Source organism: Bison bison, unplaced genomic scaffold (assembly GCF_000754665.1).
Source record: "Bison bison bison isolate TAMUID 2011002044 unplaced genomic scaffold, Bison_UMD1.0 scf7180017864492, whole genome shotgun sequence".
In the NCBI taxonomy this organism is placed as follows: Eukaryota; Metazoa; Chordata; class Mammalia; order Artiodactyla; family Bovidae; genus Bison; species Bison bison.
This window is the reverse complement of record NW_011495051.1, coordinates 7,331,620-7,350,561: the sequence shown is the minus strand read 5'-3', so window position 1 is coordinate 7,350,561 and position 18,942 is coordinate 7,331,620. Positions and strand designations below refer to the sequence as shown.

Below are 18,942 nucleotides of genomic sequence, written 5' to 3'. Positions count from 1 at the left end.
GGAGGTGGGCTCAGAGCCTGGTCTCTTCCCCACACGGGCCACACCCCCGCCCGCCACGACCCCTACCCCTGCCACTCACCTGGAAGGAAACGCAGCCCACAGGCAGGTGGCGGCTGTCCTCCAACAGCGCGAGGTACTCGGCCACCAGCGCGGCCGCGTGCACCATGCACTGCGCGGCCTCCGCGTGGTTGCCCAGCTCCGCGTGCTTCCCCGCCATGTTCTGCAGCCACGTCAGCCGCAGGTCTGGGGAGCCCTGGTAGCCCCGGGCAATCCTAGAGCCCAGGTGAGGACGATGGGAGGTGGGAGGAGAGTGGAGACTCACCTCGCCCCTCACTGCTCGCCCCTCCCTTGTCCATCCCCTTCTCCTTTTACCCCAGCCATCTGCCCCAGACGACCTCCCCACCTGAACCTTCATTCACCTCTCCCTCCCCGCACCTGTCTCACCTGTCCATCCCCTTACCTGTCTTCTCCCTTATACTCATCTTTCTTCTCAGCAGTCCTCCTTGTCTCCCACTGACCAGCCAGTCTCCTCACCTGTACCCCGTTCACCTGTCTCCCCATTGCCCTGCCCATCACTGCCTCCCTTCCTCTATTCACCTGTCCCCTAACTTGTTCCACTCCACACCTGTCCATCCCTGCACAAGTGTCGCTCCCTCACTTGTCCTGCTCGTCAGTTTACTCCACCTGGATCCTGAACCATGCCACCTGTCTGCCTGGGGCGCTCCCTTCTGTATGCCCCCTCCCTTCCCTGTCTGTATTACCTGGGCCCCCATCTCCGACTCCCCAGGTTCTTACTAAATACTCCTCCAAAGCACTTTGCTCTCTTGATCTGTCAGCCCTTCATGGGTTGGCGCCTCACCTGCCTCTCCCACCTGTCTACCTCACCTGTCCTGGCTCTGCTTTGTCATCCTGATCTGTATGTTCCTCTGGTGCCCTTTTCTTTTGCTCATTTACCTGCCCGTACCTTACTTGTGCCCTCACCTGTCGTCTTCCCTCTCCCTTGGTCCTCATCTGTCTGCTCTCCTGGGCCCTCATCACTTGTCCATCCTTACTTGTCTCTCTTATTACCTGTACGCTCACCTGCTCCCCACCACCACCTCCTCGCCCCTCGCCTGTCTGTGAATGGCTGACGGTCCCGACCGGCCCTCCTCACCTGTACATGAGGTCAATAAGCATCTCCGGGTCTTCCTGATGCTCCTTCATCTTCACCGTGTCAGTCAGGATCATGTGCAGGTTGAACATCAGGTCCTGGACCTGGAATAGGGGAAGGGCCAGGAGTGATGTGGCCAAAGTGATGGGGTCAGGGGTCAAGCAGGGTGGGGCAACGACCCTGGTTGTGGAAGGTGGGGCCGGGGCCCGGGGATCACCTGCTCAGCAAAGGTGCTGTCCCGCAGCCCCACGTCCTCCTCGGCATAGGTGAGGATGGTCTTGAGTGAACGGCGCAGGTGCTCTTCACTGAAGTTCTGTGTTGTTCCCACCAGGGACGACAGCGACATCGTCACTTGCATCTTCACACGGGCGAAATTCTGGGTGGGCCAGGAGGAAGAGCACGCCTGCCTGTGGGCCTTCTCAGCCTGCTGACCTCACCCCTCTCCCCTTCCGCCTCGCGTCTGTTTGATCCAGACCCCTGCTCAGGACTGCCCTGGTAGTCTAAGGGTTAAGAATCTGCCTGCCCTGCAGGGGACATGGGTTCGATCCCTGGTCTGGGAAGACTCCACATGCCACGGGGTAACTAAGCCTGTGCACCGCAACTACAGAACCCACGTGCTGCAACCACTAAAGCCCACAGGCCCTGAGCCTGCACGCTGCAGTAAGAGAAGCCACCGCAACGAGAAGCCTGTGCACCACAACTAGAGAAAGTCCGCGGGCAGGAATATAGCCCAACCTGGCGAAAATGAATAAATACAACTTATTAAAAACATGAGTAAAGAACCCTAATCAATGGCCCTCCCTGGAGCCCTGTGTAGGCCATGCCCCCCGGTCCCCGCTTACGTTGCCAATCTCGAAGTTCTGGCGCATGAGGAGGTAGAGGGAGGCGCTGGCATGGGTGCGGATGGTGCTGATGCGGCTGCCGCAGTGGCGCAGGAGCCTCAAGCAGAGGTCGGCACACAGCTCCGTGTCCTCCTCAAATAGCAGCTCTGGGAACTGGCCCCCGCCCCCAAGGTGAAACAGACACCAGTGAGTTCTCCCTGTTCTGACTCAGACGGTTCCCCATGGGGACTTGGGCAGAAGCACAGGGCTCTTCTGCCTTCTCTGGCCAAACCAGCAGGCTTTGGCGTCTGAGCCAGTTTAAGCCCTTGCTGTGTGACTCCAGGTAACCGACTGCCACTCTGATCCTCAATTCCTCTGCAAACTGTGGTTAAGGGGTGTGTCTGGGCACTCAGCAGGCGTGGCTGTCAGAGATACTCACCTTGGATACCAGAGCCCGCTGTGTGGCCAGGCCGTGCTGCAGGAAGAGGGCACTCTGGGCGCTGCCCAGGCTGTATAACACGACCTTCAGTACCGCACCTAGGATGCTCTCCCGGGCCTCTGACAGCATCACCGTCTGGCAGGCCAGAAATCCAGCTCTTAGAGACTGAGGTGGTTATGGAGTCAGGGAGGGAGAGGGATTCTGAAAGTCAAAGATCACAAGGCCCGTTGGTGGGGTCCGAGGTCATGGAGATGCTGGATCAAGCCATACCTGCACGATGATCTCCAGTGTATCCAGGACCACCAGGCTTGCCTCGGTTGCCAGGTTCCCGTCTACCAAGGCCTCGTGTTCCATTTCATCCTTGGTCCTAGATGGGAGGGGAGGGGCTGGGGAGGGCCTCTCCTGGCCAGACTCCCCCCCCCCCCGCCGACAGCTGGGCGCTGTCCCTTTATCTGCCCTGGGGGCACAGTTCTCTGGAACTTGATCTAACCCCTGTGAACTATGTCCCGCCTACACCCACTTGTCCACACGGTCCGAGGTTTGTCTCCAGTGTGTGACACTCTTCCGCCAGCGAACGTTCTCCTGGTTCCCAAATGGGCTCCTCTCTGAGACACACAGGTGGGTGTTCACACATGTGCAAAAACATAAGGACACACGTGACCATGATAAGATACACACGTGGGATCCCTGTGAGGTCACTGGATGATGTGGACGCCTCGGAGTGGACGCGGTTAGACATCAACAGAGAACACAGAAGCCCATGTGCCACGTGTACAGAGATAATGTGTGGACTTCTGGGAAAAGTGAGCCAGACAGGTGGGAACGGCTCCCGTCTCGGGGACCCTTGTACAAAGTGTGGGAGGCACTGAGTGGGGACATGTGTGGGGGTACACCTTCCTCTCACCACGGCTCCGTCGCACCATCTCCTGTCGGGCTCCAATGGTGCCCAAAATAGCTTCCTCCAGTCGGGCCTTCATGTCCAGTGATTTCTTGAATGTGAGGCTGTTGATGCGTTCAAAGGCCTTCTTCCCCTGAGACGGCAGAGAACAGGTTCAAGGTTGACTCTGTCCTTTTCTATGCGCTAATGTGATCTGCTTTTTCTGGCCCTATCCCTCCAGGAACCTGTGCTCACAAACATGGTCCTCCCCTTTACAGCAAGCTCTAAGCTCTCAGCACCTCCCGGATTCTGTTCATGAAGGAAATTTCCGCCTTTTGCTTTGGTTCAGCACGTGCTCATGTGCTCAGTTGCTAAGTCATGTCTGACTCTTTGCAACCCTTTGGACTGTAGCCCACCAGGCTCCTCTGTCCATGGGATTCTCCAGGCAAGAATACTGGAGTGGATTGCCATTTACTGGAGTGAATTGCCATTTCCTCTTCTAGGGGATCTTCCCAACCCAGGGATCGAACCCACATCTCCTGCATCTCCTGCATTGGTAGGTAGGTTCTTTACCACTGAGCCAGCAGGGGAACTGAGAAAGGTACATGGACTCTTATTATTCCTTGATTTCTATCAGGAACTTCTCTCAGAGGCAAAACTGTAGGAGCAGTTGGCTGGTAACTTACAGCACTGAAACAGTCTATCCCTTCCCCCCAGCAACTGGTGCAGTCCATCCCTTCACACCCAGCCCACGTCACTCCAGGCCCCCCCCATGTGTCCTCAACCTGCCCCCTATGCCCCAGTCCCCTGCCCGACCTTCGAACCTTGTACTCGAAGGCAGCCAGGCAGAGGTACAGCAAGTCCAAGACACGACCCAGCTGAGGGAGCGTCAGGTCCGCAGCCCAGCGCTGCAGCAGGGCCGGCTCAGCGTTCTTCAGGACCCATAGCACACACACCAGCAAGGTCCGACTGGACTCAGCAGAGAGGGCATAGCCTGAGCGAGCAGCCTGGAGCCGGAGAGTGGACAGGGGGATCAGAAGGAAGAGAGTTGACCTTCGTTTTCTCCACAGTAAAGTGAGAACTGGCCGATTGGTACTTTATTACGTAACTTCTATTACTGGGTTATCGGGCACATGATGTCCAAAATACAACAAAAAATCACAAGACATGTGAAGAGGTAGGGAGATGTGATTGATAAGGGAGAAAAGACATTAGACACAGGCACAAAGATGATCGGATGTTAGCTGGTGTCTCTGGGGACAAGGCCAGTACTCACCGTCACTGGGCCCTGGGAGATACTGGCCCGGGAGCCAGGGGCCAAGGGGCCACCCGCAATGGCCATGGCCACTGAGGGGTTGATGGTGCCTCCCACATCCCCTTCACCTTCTGTGTCTGAGTCGAGCAGAGAGGCCAGTCTTGAGCGCTGACCTGGGCCCTCTGGGACAAGAGAACCAAGAGCACTCGGTTAGTTCTGTCTCTTTCTCAAATTTCAGCTCAGAGGTCACCTCCTCAAGGAAGCCTTCCCTGATACCACCCCCTCAGACCAGGGTGTGGTCTCTAGTTATTGACTCCCAGAGCTCACTTATTATATTTGCAATTAGATACAGTCATCATACAACTAAGATCCACAAAGGCCTGGACTATATCTATCTGCTCTGGCCATGCTATGCTCAACGCTTAGAACATGGCCTGGTGCACAGGAGCAGTCATTGCAAAGATGATGATGACAATGGTAACAACCATAATAATAACTGCTGCTGTCATTATTATAGCATCAGCTGACACAGACGTGGCATTTCTTACGTATCAGGTGGTGTTCTAAACACTCTAAAAATATTAACTATTATTCTTCAACACAACCCTATGAGGTAAGTACTTGTATCATCCTTACTTTATGGAAGAAGGGACTGAGGTAAAGACAGGTTAAATTACCTGCTTGGGATCACAAAATAGGTAAATGGTAAAGTTAGAATTTTAACCTAAACAGTCTGGTTCCAAAATCTATGATCTTAAAAGATTATCCTCTCCACTCGCCCCCAAAACAGTATCATCAGAGAGAGTTGCTACCAACAAATACAGACTAGGTCTCAGCCTAGAGATTCTTGAGATACAAGGTCAACCTCAAGCTCCAGCCCAGTTTAACATGGATTTCTGACTGGATTGAGGTGATCAGCCCCTTTTCCTATCTGCCTAAGAGAAGGAAAGATGAACCCTCACTGGGAAAAGAGGACATTGCCTCAGTCCTGACGGCCCTTTTACACACAATGTCCAAAATACAAGAAAAAAATCAGAAGACGTGAAGAGGCAGGAAAATGTGATTGACAGGGGAGAAAAGACAACAGGAGCAGGCACAGCACAGAGATGATCAAATACTGAAGTGATCAAACAAGGACACTGAAATAAAAAGTAGAGGATTTTCCTGGTCGTTCAGTGGCTAAGACTTTGCAATCCCAATGCAGGGGGTCTGGGTTCAATCCCTGGTCAAGGAACTACATCCCACATGCGGCAACTAAGAGTTCACGTGCTTCAACTACAGACCTCAAATGCTGTAACTAAGACCTGGTGCAACCAAGTAAATAAATATATTTTTAAAGATAAAATGTAGAAGAGATGCACAAACAAGGGTAAATAGATGGAGAATATCAACAGAGAGCCGAAATCTACAACAAAAAACATCAAATATTACAAGTGAAAAATAAAACATCTGGAATTCAGAACTCAACAGAGGGCATTAACAGAAGACCAGCCATAGCAGAAGACAGAGGTCGTGAGCTCACACACAGGGGAAAAGTTTCCTAACTCATGCACAACAGAGCAAACAGAATGAAAAGCGGAACAGAGCACAGCAGACACGTGTAACAGGATCATAAAGGTCTGACATACGTGTCATTGGAGTCCAAGGAGGAGAGAAGAGAGAAAACGAGGCGGAAAAAAAAAAAAAATCAAAAGATAACAACTGAGAGTTTCCCCGAAATGACAAAGGGCATCAACCCCCCAATTCTAAGTCTGTGCATTTCAACCACAGTGCACACTTGTTCATCGATGGTGCTGGTCAGTGTGCAAATTAATGAACACAAGGCTCCAACTGCCCTCTCACCCTGATGGTCCCCACCTCTCCCTGCTCCCACCTCTTTCTAACAGATAATTCATCTCCCGTTTATCGTGCACTGACAGTATTCCAGTCTTACACCTCCCCAGATTTTCACAAAATCCTAGGAGTAGTTGGTACTACCCCTGTCCCCACGTTACAGTTGAGAAACTTGAGGCTCAGCAAGGTTAATGGCTTTCTTGAGGCCCTGTGGCAGGACTTAAAGCCACTTCTCTGATGCTAACACTCAGGTTTTTTGCTCCTTGCCCACCTTTTCTGACCTTGAGGCTTTCCTGGGGCCTTGTGGCAGAACTTAAACCTGCTCCTCTGAACTTAACACCCATGTTTTAACTCCTTGCCCACATTTCCTGACCTGAGCCTTGTGGAATCAATCAGGTCCCCAGATGGTGGAACCCACCCCATCCCACCCTGCCCTGCTGACCAGCAAAGTCATGCAGCCGTGGCAGCGTGTCCCGGGCGAGTGACAGCAGTGGCAGGTATAGCTCGGCCACCCGGGCCTTCACGGTGGCCTCAGCATAGCGGGGGTCGGCGTCATGGCCGCAGAGCAGGCTGTGGACAGCACAGATGGCCTTCTTGTGCAGCAGGGACGCCCTGTCAAGTAGTGAGGTGCTCAGGATGGAGTGTGCGTGGATCCTGCACCCTACCCCCGACCCCGAGGGACCACACAGGGCCTGCACTCACCCCTCGGCCTCAGGTTCCATGGCTAAGGCCAGTTCCGTCAGCAGGAGCCCGGCTAGGAAATGCTGCTGCCGGAAAGGCCCGCTCAGCTCGAACATGCTGATCACCTTGGGGTCTGGGGCCTGGCTGGAGAAGGTGGAGCTCTGGAGAGGTTGGGGGACAAAACAGGGGATGAGGGAGTCAAGGGTCAGAGGGGAGAGGTCGGGGTTAACTCATCTGTGAGATGACAGGGGGTTGAGTCCAAAATCAGAGATCTTAGAAATGGCAGATGGAATGCCAGTCTGGGAGTTAGAAGTAAGAAATCAGAAGCTGGTCCTCCTGGGAAGTTGCTGAGAATGCAGGGTCAGAGGTGAAGGGTCAGCGAGAAGGGGTCAATCCCTTGAGCAGTGGCCTATGTGTGAGATGGACAGAGATGAGGGCTGGAAGGCAAGAGGTCGATGGGGCAAGAAGAGGCGGCAGAAGTGAGGCCAGCCCACCTGGGAGGCAGTGGAGGACACAGAGGGTGAGGGCGAGGCCGGGGGCGACAGAGGGCAGCAGGGGAGGTTGAGGGTCACGTAGTGCTCATGGCTGCACAGGATGCGCGTGAAGTCCATGCGCAGCGTCAGCAGCACTGCCGGGTTGGGGGCTGACTGCAGCCGCGTGGCCACCTGCAGGAGAGGGGTGGCCATCAGTGATGTCAACATTGCTCCGCCTTCCATCCATGCCATGCCCACCCTGCCCACGCCCACTCCTACCTGCTTGTAGTGAGCCCGGACCAGGCTGAAGACGAAGCCGCGGTCCACCAGGGACAGCAGGTCGCTGAGGAAGAAGGCCAGGCTGGCGTTGAGGCGCTCGGCCAGCTCCATGTCCTGGGGGCACAGGGCCTGTCAGCCTACGCCCACTCGCCCCATGGAGCCTCAGTCCCTGCCCTGGGCCTGGCTCTCGCCAAGGCCACCAGTGACCTCCAGGAGCCGGGTCACTGCCGCAAAGCCTTGGGCCTCCTTGACACGCCCTTGTCTCAGCTCCAGACTCCTGGCCTTCCTGGTTGTCCTCCTCTCTCCGACTAGCTCTTCCCTTCCCCCTCAGGTAGGTGTCTACTCTCCATCCAGCTCTGTTGAGGGCACTCTTTTTTCTTCTCTCACCAGATTTTATTTATTTTTATAAGTATTTATTTATTTGGCTGTGCTAGGTCTTCGTTGCACCATGTGAGACCTAGTTCCCTGGCCAGGGATCAAACCCCGGGCTCCCTGCATGGGGAGCACCGAGTCTTAGCCACTGGACCACCAGGGAAGTCCCTTCTCTCACCAGATTTCAGTAAGACAACGCAGATGGCAGAGACTGGCTGCTAACCTCCCCTGCCCGCATATCCTCTCTTAGGTACCGGGACCCTTTCTCAGAGTTCAGAGCTGGGTAGGGACTACATTTCCCAGCCTTCCTTGCAGCTGAGAAAAATCACGTGACCATATTCTGGCCAATGGAATTTGAGAAAAGTGATGTGGCAGGTCCTCCCGTTCCCACCACCTGATGTGGTGGGTACTATGATGAACTGAGATGGCCAGGTCCACACTGTGGAGCTTCCTACAACCCACTTATGCTCAGGAATAAACTCTGGTCACATTTAAACCGCTTGTGATGATATTCAAGCAAATTAACTTTTGACCTAACTGATAAAAGTATTCCAGATAGTTCTACATGTTTCAAAGACACCTAACAGGATGCTATTTCAAAAGAAGCCTGGGGACTTCCTTGGTGGTCCAGTGGTTAAGCATCTGCCTATCAATGCAGAGGACACAAATTCAATCCCTGGAGTGGGAAGATCCCACGCACTTTGGAGCAACTAAGCCTATACTCTACAACTATTGAGCCTGTGCTCACAACAAGAGTTGTTCATTCAGTAAGTCATATCTGACTCTTTGTGATCTGATGTATTGCAGCATGTCAGGCTCCTGTCCTTCACTATCTCCGGGAGTTTGCTCAAATTCATGTCCACTGAGTCAATGATGCTATCTAACCATCTCATCCTCTGCTGCCCTCTTCTCCTTTTGCCTTCAATTTTTCCCAGCATCAGATTCTTTTCCAATGAGTTGGCTCTTAGCATCAGGTGGCCAAAACAAGAGAAGCCACCACAACGAGAAGCCTGAGCACTGCAACTGGAGCGTAGCCCCCTGCTTGCTGCAACTAGAGAAAACTCGTTTACAGCAATGAAGACCCATCACAGCCAAAAACAAATTAAGTAAAAAAAAAAAAAAAGAGGGAAGCCTGAAGGATGAGAAAAAAGGAACAGTAAGTGCAAAGGCCCTGGAGCAGGAAGTGCCCGGCAAGGAGGAACAGAAAGGAGGCTGATATGGCCTCAAGGCCCAGCTGCCCCCTGTTCTGTGAGTTACCCTATGGCCTCAGAAGTTAGCCTCAGGGGTTCTCAGGTCCTGTGACCCAGAGACAAAACACAAAACCCGCCTGAGCTCCAAGTCCACAGGAGGGCAGAGACAGGGTCTGCCTGGTGCACTGAGCCTGATATAGTTGGATGCTCCATAAATGTCCAGTGAAGGAATGACCGCTGGGACCCGTCACCGATGCCTCCCCAGTGGCTGTGACGAAGCTGCTTCTCAAGGGTGCTGTTGTTCGCCGTAGCCTTCTTGAAGGGGGGTTTCCTCGTAATCTGGAATTTAGCTCTTAGGGAGACTTTGGTGCAACCAGGTCAAGGCCTTTGAGATCAGCCCAAAGGTCATGGGGAATTGCACAAGAGCCAGCTTGGGCTGGACTGGCATCTCAAACATCTGGAAAATTCCCATCAAATACAGAAGTCCCCTTTCTCTTTGGAAATCAGACATTCTAGACTTCCCTGGTGGCCGAGTGGTTATGAATTCATCTGCCAATGCAGGAGACACGGGTTTGATCCTTGTTCCGAGAGGATTCCCACATGCTTCGGAGCAACTAAGCCCATGTGCCACAACTACTGAACCTGTGCTCTAGAGCCTCGGAGACACAACTACGGAGCCCACGTGCTGCCACCACTGAAGCCCACACGCCCTGGAGCCTGTGCTCCACAACAGCGAAAAGCCGGCACACGGCGCCTAGAGGGCAGACCCCACTCTCACAACTAAAGCAATGTGTGAGCCTTTCTTTACCAGCACAGCCCAAAATAAATACATTAATTAAATAAAGCTATACCAAAAATCAAAAGAAAGAAACAAAATCATAAAAAAAAATCAAACATTCTGGCCACAGCCAGTGGGCACATACCCTCTGGTCCACCAGAAGCCCTACTCTCCCAACTGAAGCTGGTGGTGAGGGTTCAAATCTCCATTCTGCCCCTTCCCAGTCATGTGATATCAGGTTATTAGTCATTCTCTGCCTCAGTTTCTCCATTGGTAAAATGGAGAAAACAATAACACTAAGTTCATGAAGCTGTTGGGAGAGTTTAATGATGGGATCCATCTAAAGTATTTAGGTACACAGCAAGTGCTCAACAAACGCACAAGTATTATCATTATTGTCTGCACAGCTCCTGTGAGCACTAGAATCAGTGGTTCAGCGTCTGGTTGTCAAGGTTGTCTAATTGTCAAGGTTTCAAATATCAATGTCCGTTTATTGAGTACTTACTGTATACTGGCACTGTGCAAGGGCTAATGGATCTGCCCTACCAGCTCCCTGCCCTCCCCAACTCTCATTCCCGTCCTTGGTTAACTCCACTGCAGCCTGAAGCGTAGGCTCAGGCTCACTGCTTTCTAACAGAGGCAGGTCCTGCCCCAGGGCCTTTGCAACTGCTGTTCCCACTGCCTAGAACATTCTTTCCTTGGATATCACACAGACTGCTCCTTTACCTCCTTCAAATCTCTCCCTAACAGCTCCATGAAGGCAAGGAACTGGGTCTGCTTTGGTCACCACTGTCTGTCTCTAGTTTCCAGCCTAGGGCTGTAAAGCACACAGTAGGTGCTTTAAGAAACAGATGTTGAGTGAACAGACCCATCCAGTGAATGGGATTTGTGGTCTTGCAGCCAGGAAGCACCGGGCAGATTGGCACCCCACCTGGCAGATTGGCACCCCACCTGGCAGATTGGCACCCCACCGGGCTGGCTCCATGTCTTCCCTCAGCACCCCTGACCCCCCACACCATGGAGACCCCACACCCCTCACCTTGTGGACACGGGTGATAACCTCCAGGCCTACAGAGCCCACCAGGGCTGCGATGTCGTCCAGGAAGCGTCCAGGGAAGCGAAGTTTGCGGGGTGTGTCCAGCTTCTGACCCAGGAGCAGATGCAGCGTCATGCTTTTCACCTGGGGGCCGAACGAGAGGACAGGGGGTGGAGGCGGAGGTGGCTTGCCAGAAGGGGGTGGAACTTGGGGGACTGTGAGTGATGGCTTGAGGTGGGTTAAAGGTGGGCATAAGGGATCCTAGAACCTGACCGTGTGGGTGGGGCCCGAGAATGGTGGGCGGGGCCCGAGAAGGCCAGGGGTGGGGCCTAAGTGAGGGCTAGCTAGAGGGGTAGGAGGCTGAGAGAGAGCATGTGTGGGGCTAGAACTGGTCTCCAGTGGTCAAAGTTGGGTGGTAGGAATGAGGGTGGGGCTTCAAGGCCCACCAGATTGAGGTGGGGGCAGTTATTGTCAGCAGGAATAGTTCAAGGCACCTCTTGAGGAGTCTGGGGGCATGTTCAAGTCTGATCTCAATAGTTTCCTTCTGTCTCTTGGGGATGAGGTGGGTCTCCTTGTTAGGTAGTTTCTCAATGGTGTCACAGGAAAAGTGGGGGGAGAATCCTTCACACAGGGGAGGGGGTTTCAAGTAAGTTTCAGGGGCTCTTCAGGGAGAGATTCCCTTAGGCATCTCTTATCTCCATGTGGGGGGTCTCTTGGGGCCATTTCTCAGGGGGCTTAGATGAAATCTCAGGGGGTTTCTCTCCCTTAAGAGAGTCTCTCCAGGGGCCCTTGCTCTCGGGCAGGGAACAGGGAGTCTCACCATGAGCTGGAAGAAGAACCAGGCGTGCTGCAGGACGGCTTCGCGCACAGCACTGCCGCTGACCACCCACTGCAGGGCCAGCTCCTCATGCAGCAGCTGGGGGCAGGGGCACGGGTCACGGAGTGCAGAGGCACCCACGCTGTACCCCCAGCGTGACAGGGGAGGATGCAGCTGGGTGGCTCGGGGTTAGCGCAATGGGAGGCCATGCAGGAGGAGAGGGGCCAGAAGGAGTCAGTGTGCCCTCTTCCTGGCTCTCCAGACCCCACTGGGCTTGGGGGGTCAAGGGAGCTCTAGACCCCAAAGTGGAGTCACCCACCCCGTCTCCGACTACCTTCTGCATAGTGGGTCTCGGCTGGGTGGTGGGCAGGGATGAGGAGGAGCTCTCGAGGCAGGAAGAGGTTCGGCTAGAGCTGCGGTCGATGGCCTATGATGGAATGGCGAGGGGATGGGATGGTGGGGGGTGGGGGGCGGTTAGTGTGGGTACAGACGGTACGGATGGAGAAGAGAGACGGTCGGCGGCATGGATGGAGGGGAGGTGTGCCCATGTGGACGGACAGTGGGGGCGTGGATGGAACGAGCAGTGTTAATAAATAAAGACAGCAGTGTGTGGATTCAGATGGAGAAGGCATGAAAGTGATGGAAAAGATGAGAATAAGCAAGACACGGTAAGGAGGCGACAAGCAGAGTGAAGGGGACAGGTGAGGATGTGGACGGGAGCCCGTCGGAGGTGAGCACGGATGGAGCAGGACCGGGCAGACAAAAGTAAGAAAAGTGGTGGGGGGTGGGGCGTGTAGGTGGAGAGAATGAAATCAACATAGATGGAGACGATAACATGGTCAGAGCAGGGAGCGCGAGTGGGGTTGAGGGTGGAGGGTGAGTGAGTCCGTGAGTTCACCGACGGACAGGGCAACAAGGAGAAGTGAGAGTGTAGACAGGGGCGCAGAGTACAGACAAAGGGGATTAAAGGGGAGAATGGAGGAGGAGAAAGAAGAAAAAGATAGATAAGGACAGAGGAGGTGAAGTGGTGAGAGGCAGCAGGAGCAGCCGAGAGCTCCAGGTTCCAGGCTTGGCCCCACTCCAGCCTTACTTGGGGCCTCGCCAGGCCTCAGCATCCCCATCTGTGAAATGGGCATGGAGTGCTCAAGCTCCACTCTCCCTGCCTCCTTGGCTGGTCAGAAGGTGAGGCCACTGACAGGGAGAGGAGATGCCCAATGGTGGAACTGGCCCAGCCCTGGAAACTGCCCAGGCCCTTGCCTCAAGCATGAGGGGGCCCCCACAGCTCCCACAGTCCCAGCCACACACCCTGGGCTCCCCGGCCTGCATCAGATGGGCCACCCACTGCCAAGGCCTGCCAAGGCCAGCCTCACTGCCGCCTCCCCGCTCCTCCTCCTGAGGTCCGGAATGCCTGCCCTCTTGACACCTTGTCACCTGCAGTGTGCCCTTCCAAGCCCAGCTGACACCCCAGAGAACTGAGGGCACTGTGGGGAGGCCTGTTAAAAATGTCAGGGGGGTACTTGAAAGGCCCATGAAGCCAGACTCTCAGAAATCTTAGAAGCCTGCCCAGAGTTCCCCTGCTCAAGCTGTGAACAGTCCCCTGGTTGCCATGCTGTGCAGGTTGCCTAGGTGACAGGCACAAAGCTGGAACACGTGGCCTGGGGACAAGTGTGCAGGGAATCTAGCCTTGGGTGCCCAGGGGCCTCTGAGCTTGCTCCCAACCTCTGCAGAGCCTTTCCCTCCACCTGGAACACCCACTCGTCCCTGGCTGGCTCTACCTCACTCTTTAGGTCACCTTCTAGGAGAGAGACTCTTCAGACCGCCCTGTCTCGGTTCACTTCCTTGCAGGCGTTTTCGCCTCCTCCACTTACATAGTCATGCATTTGTTTGATGGGCATCAATCTCCCCGACTAGCCAGCAGCTCAAGGATGAGGCTGGCCCGAGGATCTGTCTCCCCAACACAGTCCCACCTGCGATGCCCTAACTCCTTCCCAGGCTTGGGGTCGCTGCACTGAGCAGCGAGTCTTCACTACTTCTGAAAATTCAAAGCCTGGAGTGCAGAGCGAGCCCCTAACAGAACCAGGACTCATCCCAGGACTATCTGATGGCAAAGCCCCTCCCCACACCCAGGGTCCTGGGAAGGGGTCCCTCTGCCTGAAATGGGGTGAGGGAGCCAAGGTTCAGTTCTGCCCTCTGGGCATCATTCAGGTTGCTGTGTCAAGGGGACAGCTGAATCTCCTGAACAGAGTGGATTAAGGGGAGAGAGAGGCCATGCAGGAAGTGAGGTTAGAGTGGCTGGGTCATTTGCATGCTATTGCATACTGCTCCTCCCTTTCTGTCACTGCACATCAATTGCATGCTATTTGGATACTACTCTGTCCCTTCTGTCTCTGCCTGAGGCTGTGGTCTGTGTGGCAGCAAAAGGCTGGTGAAGATGCCCCTGTGTTGCCTACAACATCCACGCCACAGCCCCAAACGAAGGCAGGAGGTGGGGGGGGGGCTGCTGCCTCCTCCAGGCAGCCCCCCTAGGTTAGGTGGCAGCAGCCAGGAAGGTGGGAGGAGCCCATGCTGAGGTGGGGTGATGCACGTGCAGGGGCACGTCAGGTAGGGAGGGCACCTGTCTGGGGTCGGCCCCGCAATAAGGGGGGGCCCGTCGCAGCACAGCCTTGCTGCCTCCTGGAGCATAAGCAGCATTCACCCAAGAGTGTGAGCGGTCGATACCCTGGAGATATACGGGTAAATGGGAGTAACTGTGGGCAGAGGGCAGGGAAACCAGCAACAAACACGGAGCGTGCTCACTGCCCTGGGCCACACATGTGCCCACGTGGACACCCACATGTGACCCTGCAATACACGTGTGCAAAACACGCACAAGGTGTGTGTGTATATGCCTCCCACATATGTCTGTGCATGGAATACACGAGTACACGCAACCGTGCTCCAATGTGCGAGGGCAATGTGCACAAGGCCGCCCCCCTGTGGATACATGCGTGTGGCACATGTGGAAACACCCCGCTGTGCTACGTACACGCTGCTCTTCTTTCAAGCTCCAGTCACCCATCCTTGGGTCAGCCTCAGAATCCAAGTCACAGCTCCCGAACTGACAGCCAGAGCCCAGCCCTGCTGTCCAGGGTCAAGTTTTTTTTTTTTTTTTTGCCATTCTGTGTGGCTTGTGTGAAGGAAATAGCAACCCACTCCAATATTCTTGCCTGGAGAATCCCATGGACAGAGGAGCCTGGCAGGCTAAGGTCCACTGGGTCACAAAGGGTCGGACACAACTGAAGCGACTTAGCGCGCGCGCACACACACACACACACACACACACACACACACACGTGGCTTGTGGGATCTTAGTTCCCCAACCAGGGATTAAACCCGCACCCTTGGCAGTGAAAGTGCGGAGTCCTACCCACTGGACCGCCAGGGGATCCCTCAGGGTCAAGTCTTCATCTGTGCTGCTGTCTGTCGTTCCATTTTCCTTCAACACTGAGATCTTTCACCCACCCACACAGCAGCCATGACCCCTGAGGCTGGCGCCAGCAGGGGCCGCTCACCTACCTTGCTGGCCAGGATGCGGGAGACCTCGTCATCCACAGAGCCAGGGGCCACGGCCAGGTCGGGGTTGCTGCTGCTGATACTCTTAGAGCGTGCCAGGTAGAGGCTGGCGGGGCGGCCAGGGCCACGGGCCAGCGTGGCAGGCTGCACCGTCACTGGAGGTGCCCCTGAGGATGGAAGGAATATGCTCAGCCCCCTGCCCACCTGCCCTGATGACCTCCTGTCCCTTCCCAGTCGGATGCCCTTGGTGAAGTCACTTTCTTTTTTTGTGTTTTTGTTGTTATTGTTATGGGTTGTTCTTTTGGCTGCATCATGCAGCATGAAGGATCTTAGTTCCCCGACCAGGGATTGAACCCACGTCCCCTGCAGTGGAAGCACAGAGTCTTAACCACTGGACCTCCAGGGAAGTCCCCAAAGTCACCTTCTGCCTCTAAACCTCTAGGTTCCTCACCCATAAAATGGGTGTCATAGTGGCTCTGCCTCATAGCAATTTTGAGAAGGATGAAAAACACGGAGTGCCCAGCATATTGTATGTGTCCAGAGGGGTTACTGGCTATTATTATATCATTTAGCAAATGAAAATAATCCAACTTTACTGAGTGTTCACTGTGCCAAGTATTTCACCATGCCGTTTGGACTTCCCTAGGGGCTCAGACGGTAAAGAATCTGCCTGCAATGCAGGAGACCTGGGCTCAGTCCCTGGGTCAGGAAGATCCCCTGGAGAAGGAAATGGCAACCCACTCTAGTATTCTTGCCTGGAGAATCCCATGGATGGAGGAGCCTGGGGGGCTACAGTCCCTGGGGTCGCTGAGTGCCTAACACTTCCACTTGCCATTTATTATTACTAACACCCCCACGGGAGGGGCACCAGTATTATCATTGGCTAAAAGATAGGAAAACAGGCCAAGAGAGGTAAAGGCGTTGCCTGAGGTCACAGAGCTTATAGGCAGAACTGAGAGTCAAACCCAGGCTGCTCTGCTCCAGTCCCTGCTTGCTAACTGGCTGAATCGCTTGTCAATAAAATTTATAGAGACCACAGTCCTGGGGCTGGGGTACAAAGCTCTCTCTCTCTCGCTCTCCTATAAATTGTGTAAACCAACCAAGGCCTGTACAGCCTCAGGACCTGTGCACATGCCTTCCCTTTGCTTAGGATGCTTCCCTCCCAGGTATCTCCTGTGCCCCCGAGTCTCCCACCAACACTCACCACCCGCGAGGCTGGGCTCTGTGCCAGGCAGTCGAAAGGCGTAGTAGACATATGCAGCCAGCACCGGGCAGTGACCACGGGTGTCCTGGGCACCCTCTAGGCTCCGGTGGACGAGGCTGACCACGTGGGCCATTGCTTCAAAGGCGCCACGACCCAGGTTCACTGCCAGGCAGAGCAGAGGTTAAGTTCCAAGCTCCTGCTTCAGGATCCAAGGGGGTCATGTGGTCTTCAAAAGCTCAGGGGACTAGGGGACTGAGGGGCCATTTTTCAGATTGGAAAGCTGAGCCCAGAGAGATAAATGGGCTATGGGAGGTCACCGTTAGACACTGGGCCCACTCTCTAGATGGGGAAACTAAAGTCTGAGGCTGTGATAGCTCACCAATCTGGCCACCAATGACCGGGGGTCGCACAACCAGACGAACGAGCTTGTCCAGTACATGGTGGGAGAAGGCGACGAGGGGCTCGGGGCTGGCGAGCCGCAGGGCCGCCAGGCTGGCCCGCAGTTCCTGCTCCACAGTGCCCTCACTCAGCACTGCGTCCTTCAGCCGGAACGGAAAGGCCCCCTCCTCCAGGACGTGCACCAGGGTGAAGAACTTGTCCAGGTGGGGGTCCTGGTGGGGGGCCAGGGGTGAGCGGGGTAGGACTGGGGTTTGAGCGGGAGACTGAGTGGGTCAAGACACCGAGGCTGGAGACCAGTGAATGGAAAAGAAATGAGGAGGGAACTTCCCTGGTGGTCCAACAGTTAAGAATCCACTTGCCAATGCAGGGGATGTGGATTCGAACCCCGGCCTGAGAAGATGCCACATGCCCACGGAGCAACTAAGCCTGTGCACCACAGTTACTGAGCCCAGGCTCTAGAGCCCACATGCCCCAAGTACTGAAGCCCGCACACTGCAACTACTAAAACCCGCGTGCCCGAGAGCCTGCACTCCACAAGAGAAGCCACAGCCACGAGAGGCCCATGCACCATAACTAGGGAGGAGCTCCGACTCACTGCAACTAGAGAAAGAGTGTGCAGCAACGAAGACCCAGCACAGCCAAAAATAAATAGATAAAAAAAAAAAAAAAAAAACAGGAGCGATCGCAGACATAGCAAGGGACAAATTGGGGCCAGGGGGAAGAGGAGAGACCATGCAAAAAAGGCCAAAGCTCCAGCTGCGATGACCATTGGCATGGCCACCCCCGCCTGAGTCAGCAGCTTCCCTAGGAGCCAGCCTTGCTGACCAAAGTCACGTCCATGGCCCAAGGCCAGGCCTCCCAGGACAGAAGAAACTGTTGCCCAACCCCAGGGCCAGACTCCCGGGTTGCGGCCCCGCCCCCTACCTGGGGATGCACAGAGGACACAGCTGTGAGCTCCACGCTGAACACGCCTTTGTGACCATCCACCCAGCGCATGCCCGGCAGCGCCACCTGCGGGAGGGACACGCCAGGTGGGCACGGGCCCGCCCTCCCCCGCCACCGCTCAGGCCACCAGCTCAGCCATTGCGACACTGTGGCCTGACTGTGGCCCTGCCTGGGGGAACTGCTGGGCACCTTGCCCCCTGGCCCCACAGCCCAGCCCAGAGATGGGGGTGGATTGTGGGCAGCACTGACAGGGGTCCACTGGGCAAGCTCAGGGATGCCCAGGACGCTCACAGGAGAAGGGAGACTGAGGATGAATGTTATTGGAGGGAATGAACAAAAGACAACATAATGAGAGGACCCGGGCGCAAATGAAAGGGTTTGTGGGAGGTTGACACAGCATTCCCATAGGGAGGAAGTGCTCCAGGAAGAGTGTCAAGCAGGCAGGGCTGCAAATGGGGGCCTGAAGCGGCAAGGCAATGGGGTATTGGTGGGGAACAGTGAGTGCGGGGGTGGGGGGCATTAACAAGCGAGGGACACCCCACAGCAGGGAGGGATACAGATGGGGCAGGAAGACACACAGGATTAATAACAGGGGTGGGTGTGATGAGGCCTCAGCAGAGGACAAGGCGCCCAGGGGTGCTGCGGGAAGGAAAGCAGGGCATGACTGGGGTTCTTGGGACCCGGTGCTGGTTGGCAGGGGGTCCAGGGCACGTACATCCGGTGTGAGTACGGAGTAGCTGGGCGGGGGCTGGTCTACCGACACAGGGAGGCAGAAGGGGCCTGTCCTCAGCCGGCCGTGCTGCAGCAGTGGGATCCACTGGGGAGAGACGGGGGGTCAGGT

The 18,942-nt window shown here is 55.2% G+C and overlaps 1 protein-coding gene across 1 annotated transcript in view; it reads right to left on the bottom strand.

Moving 5' to 3' along the window:
* Positions 1-18,942, bottom strand: part of DOCK6 (dedicator of cytokinesis 6) — a 46,597-nt gene that overhangs the window by 6,686 nt on the left and 20,969 nt on the right. The window contains exons 19-40 of the mRNA XM_010828497.1: positions 18,817-18,918; positions 18,081-18,167; positions 17,137-17,368; positions 16,758-16,919; positions 15,557-15,720; positions 14,616-14,720; positions 12,005-12,100; positions 11,188-11,328; positions 7,809-7,922; positions 7,551-7,721; positions 7,078-7,217; positions 6,818-6,987; positions 4,564-4,724; positions 4,112-4,294; positions 3,315-3,441; positions 2,931-3,015; positions 2,681-2,777; positions 2,411-2,545; positions 1,993-2,145; positions 1,368-1,526; positions 1,154-1,254; positions 80-272 (exon numbers count right to left, since the gene is read on the bottom strand). Of these exons, the coding sequence (XP_010826799.1) occupies positions 80-272; positions 1,154-1,254; positions 1,368-1,526; positions 1,993-2,145; positions 2,411-2,545; positions 2,681-2,777; positions 2,931-3,015; positions 3,315-3,441; positions 4,112-4,294; positions 4,564-4,724; positions 6,818-6,987; positions 7,078-7,217; positions 7,551-7,721; positions 7,809-7,922; positions 11,188-11,328; positions 12,005-12,100; positions 14,616-14,720; positions 15,557-15,720; positions 16,758-16,919; positions 17,137-17,368; positions 18,081-18,167; positions 18,817-18,918 (3,078 nt within the window). The remainder of the gene's footprint in view (positions 1-79; positions 273-1,153; positions 1,255-1,367; positions 1,527-1,992; positions 2,146-2,410; positions 2,546-2,680; positions 2,778-2,930; positions 3,016-3,314; positions 3,442-4,111; positions 4,295-4,563; positions 4,725-6,817; positions 6,988-7,077; positions 7,218-7,550; positions 7,722-7,808; positions 7,923-11,187; positions 11,329-12,004; positions 12,101-14,615; positions 14,721-15,556; positions 15,721-16,757; positions 16,920-17,136; positions 17,369-18,080; positions 18,168-18,816; positions 18,919-18,942) is intronic.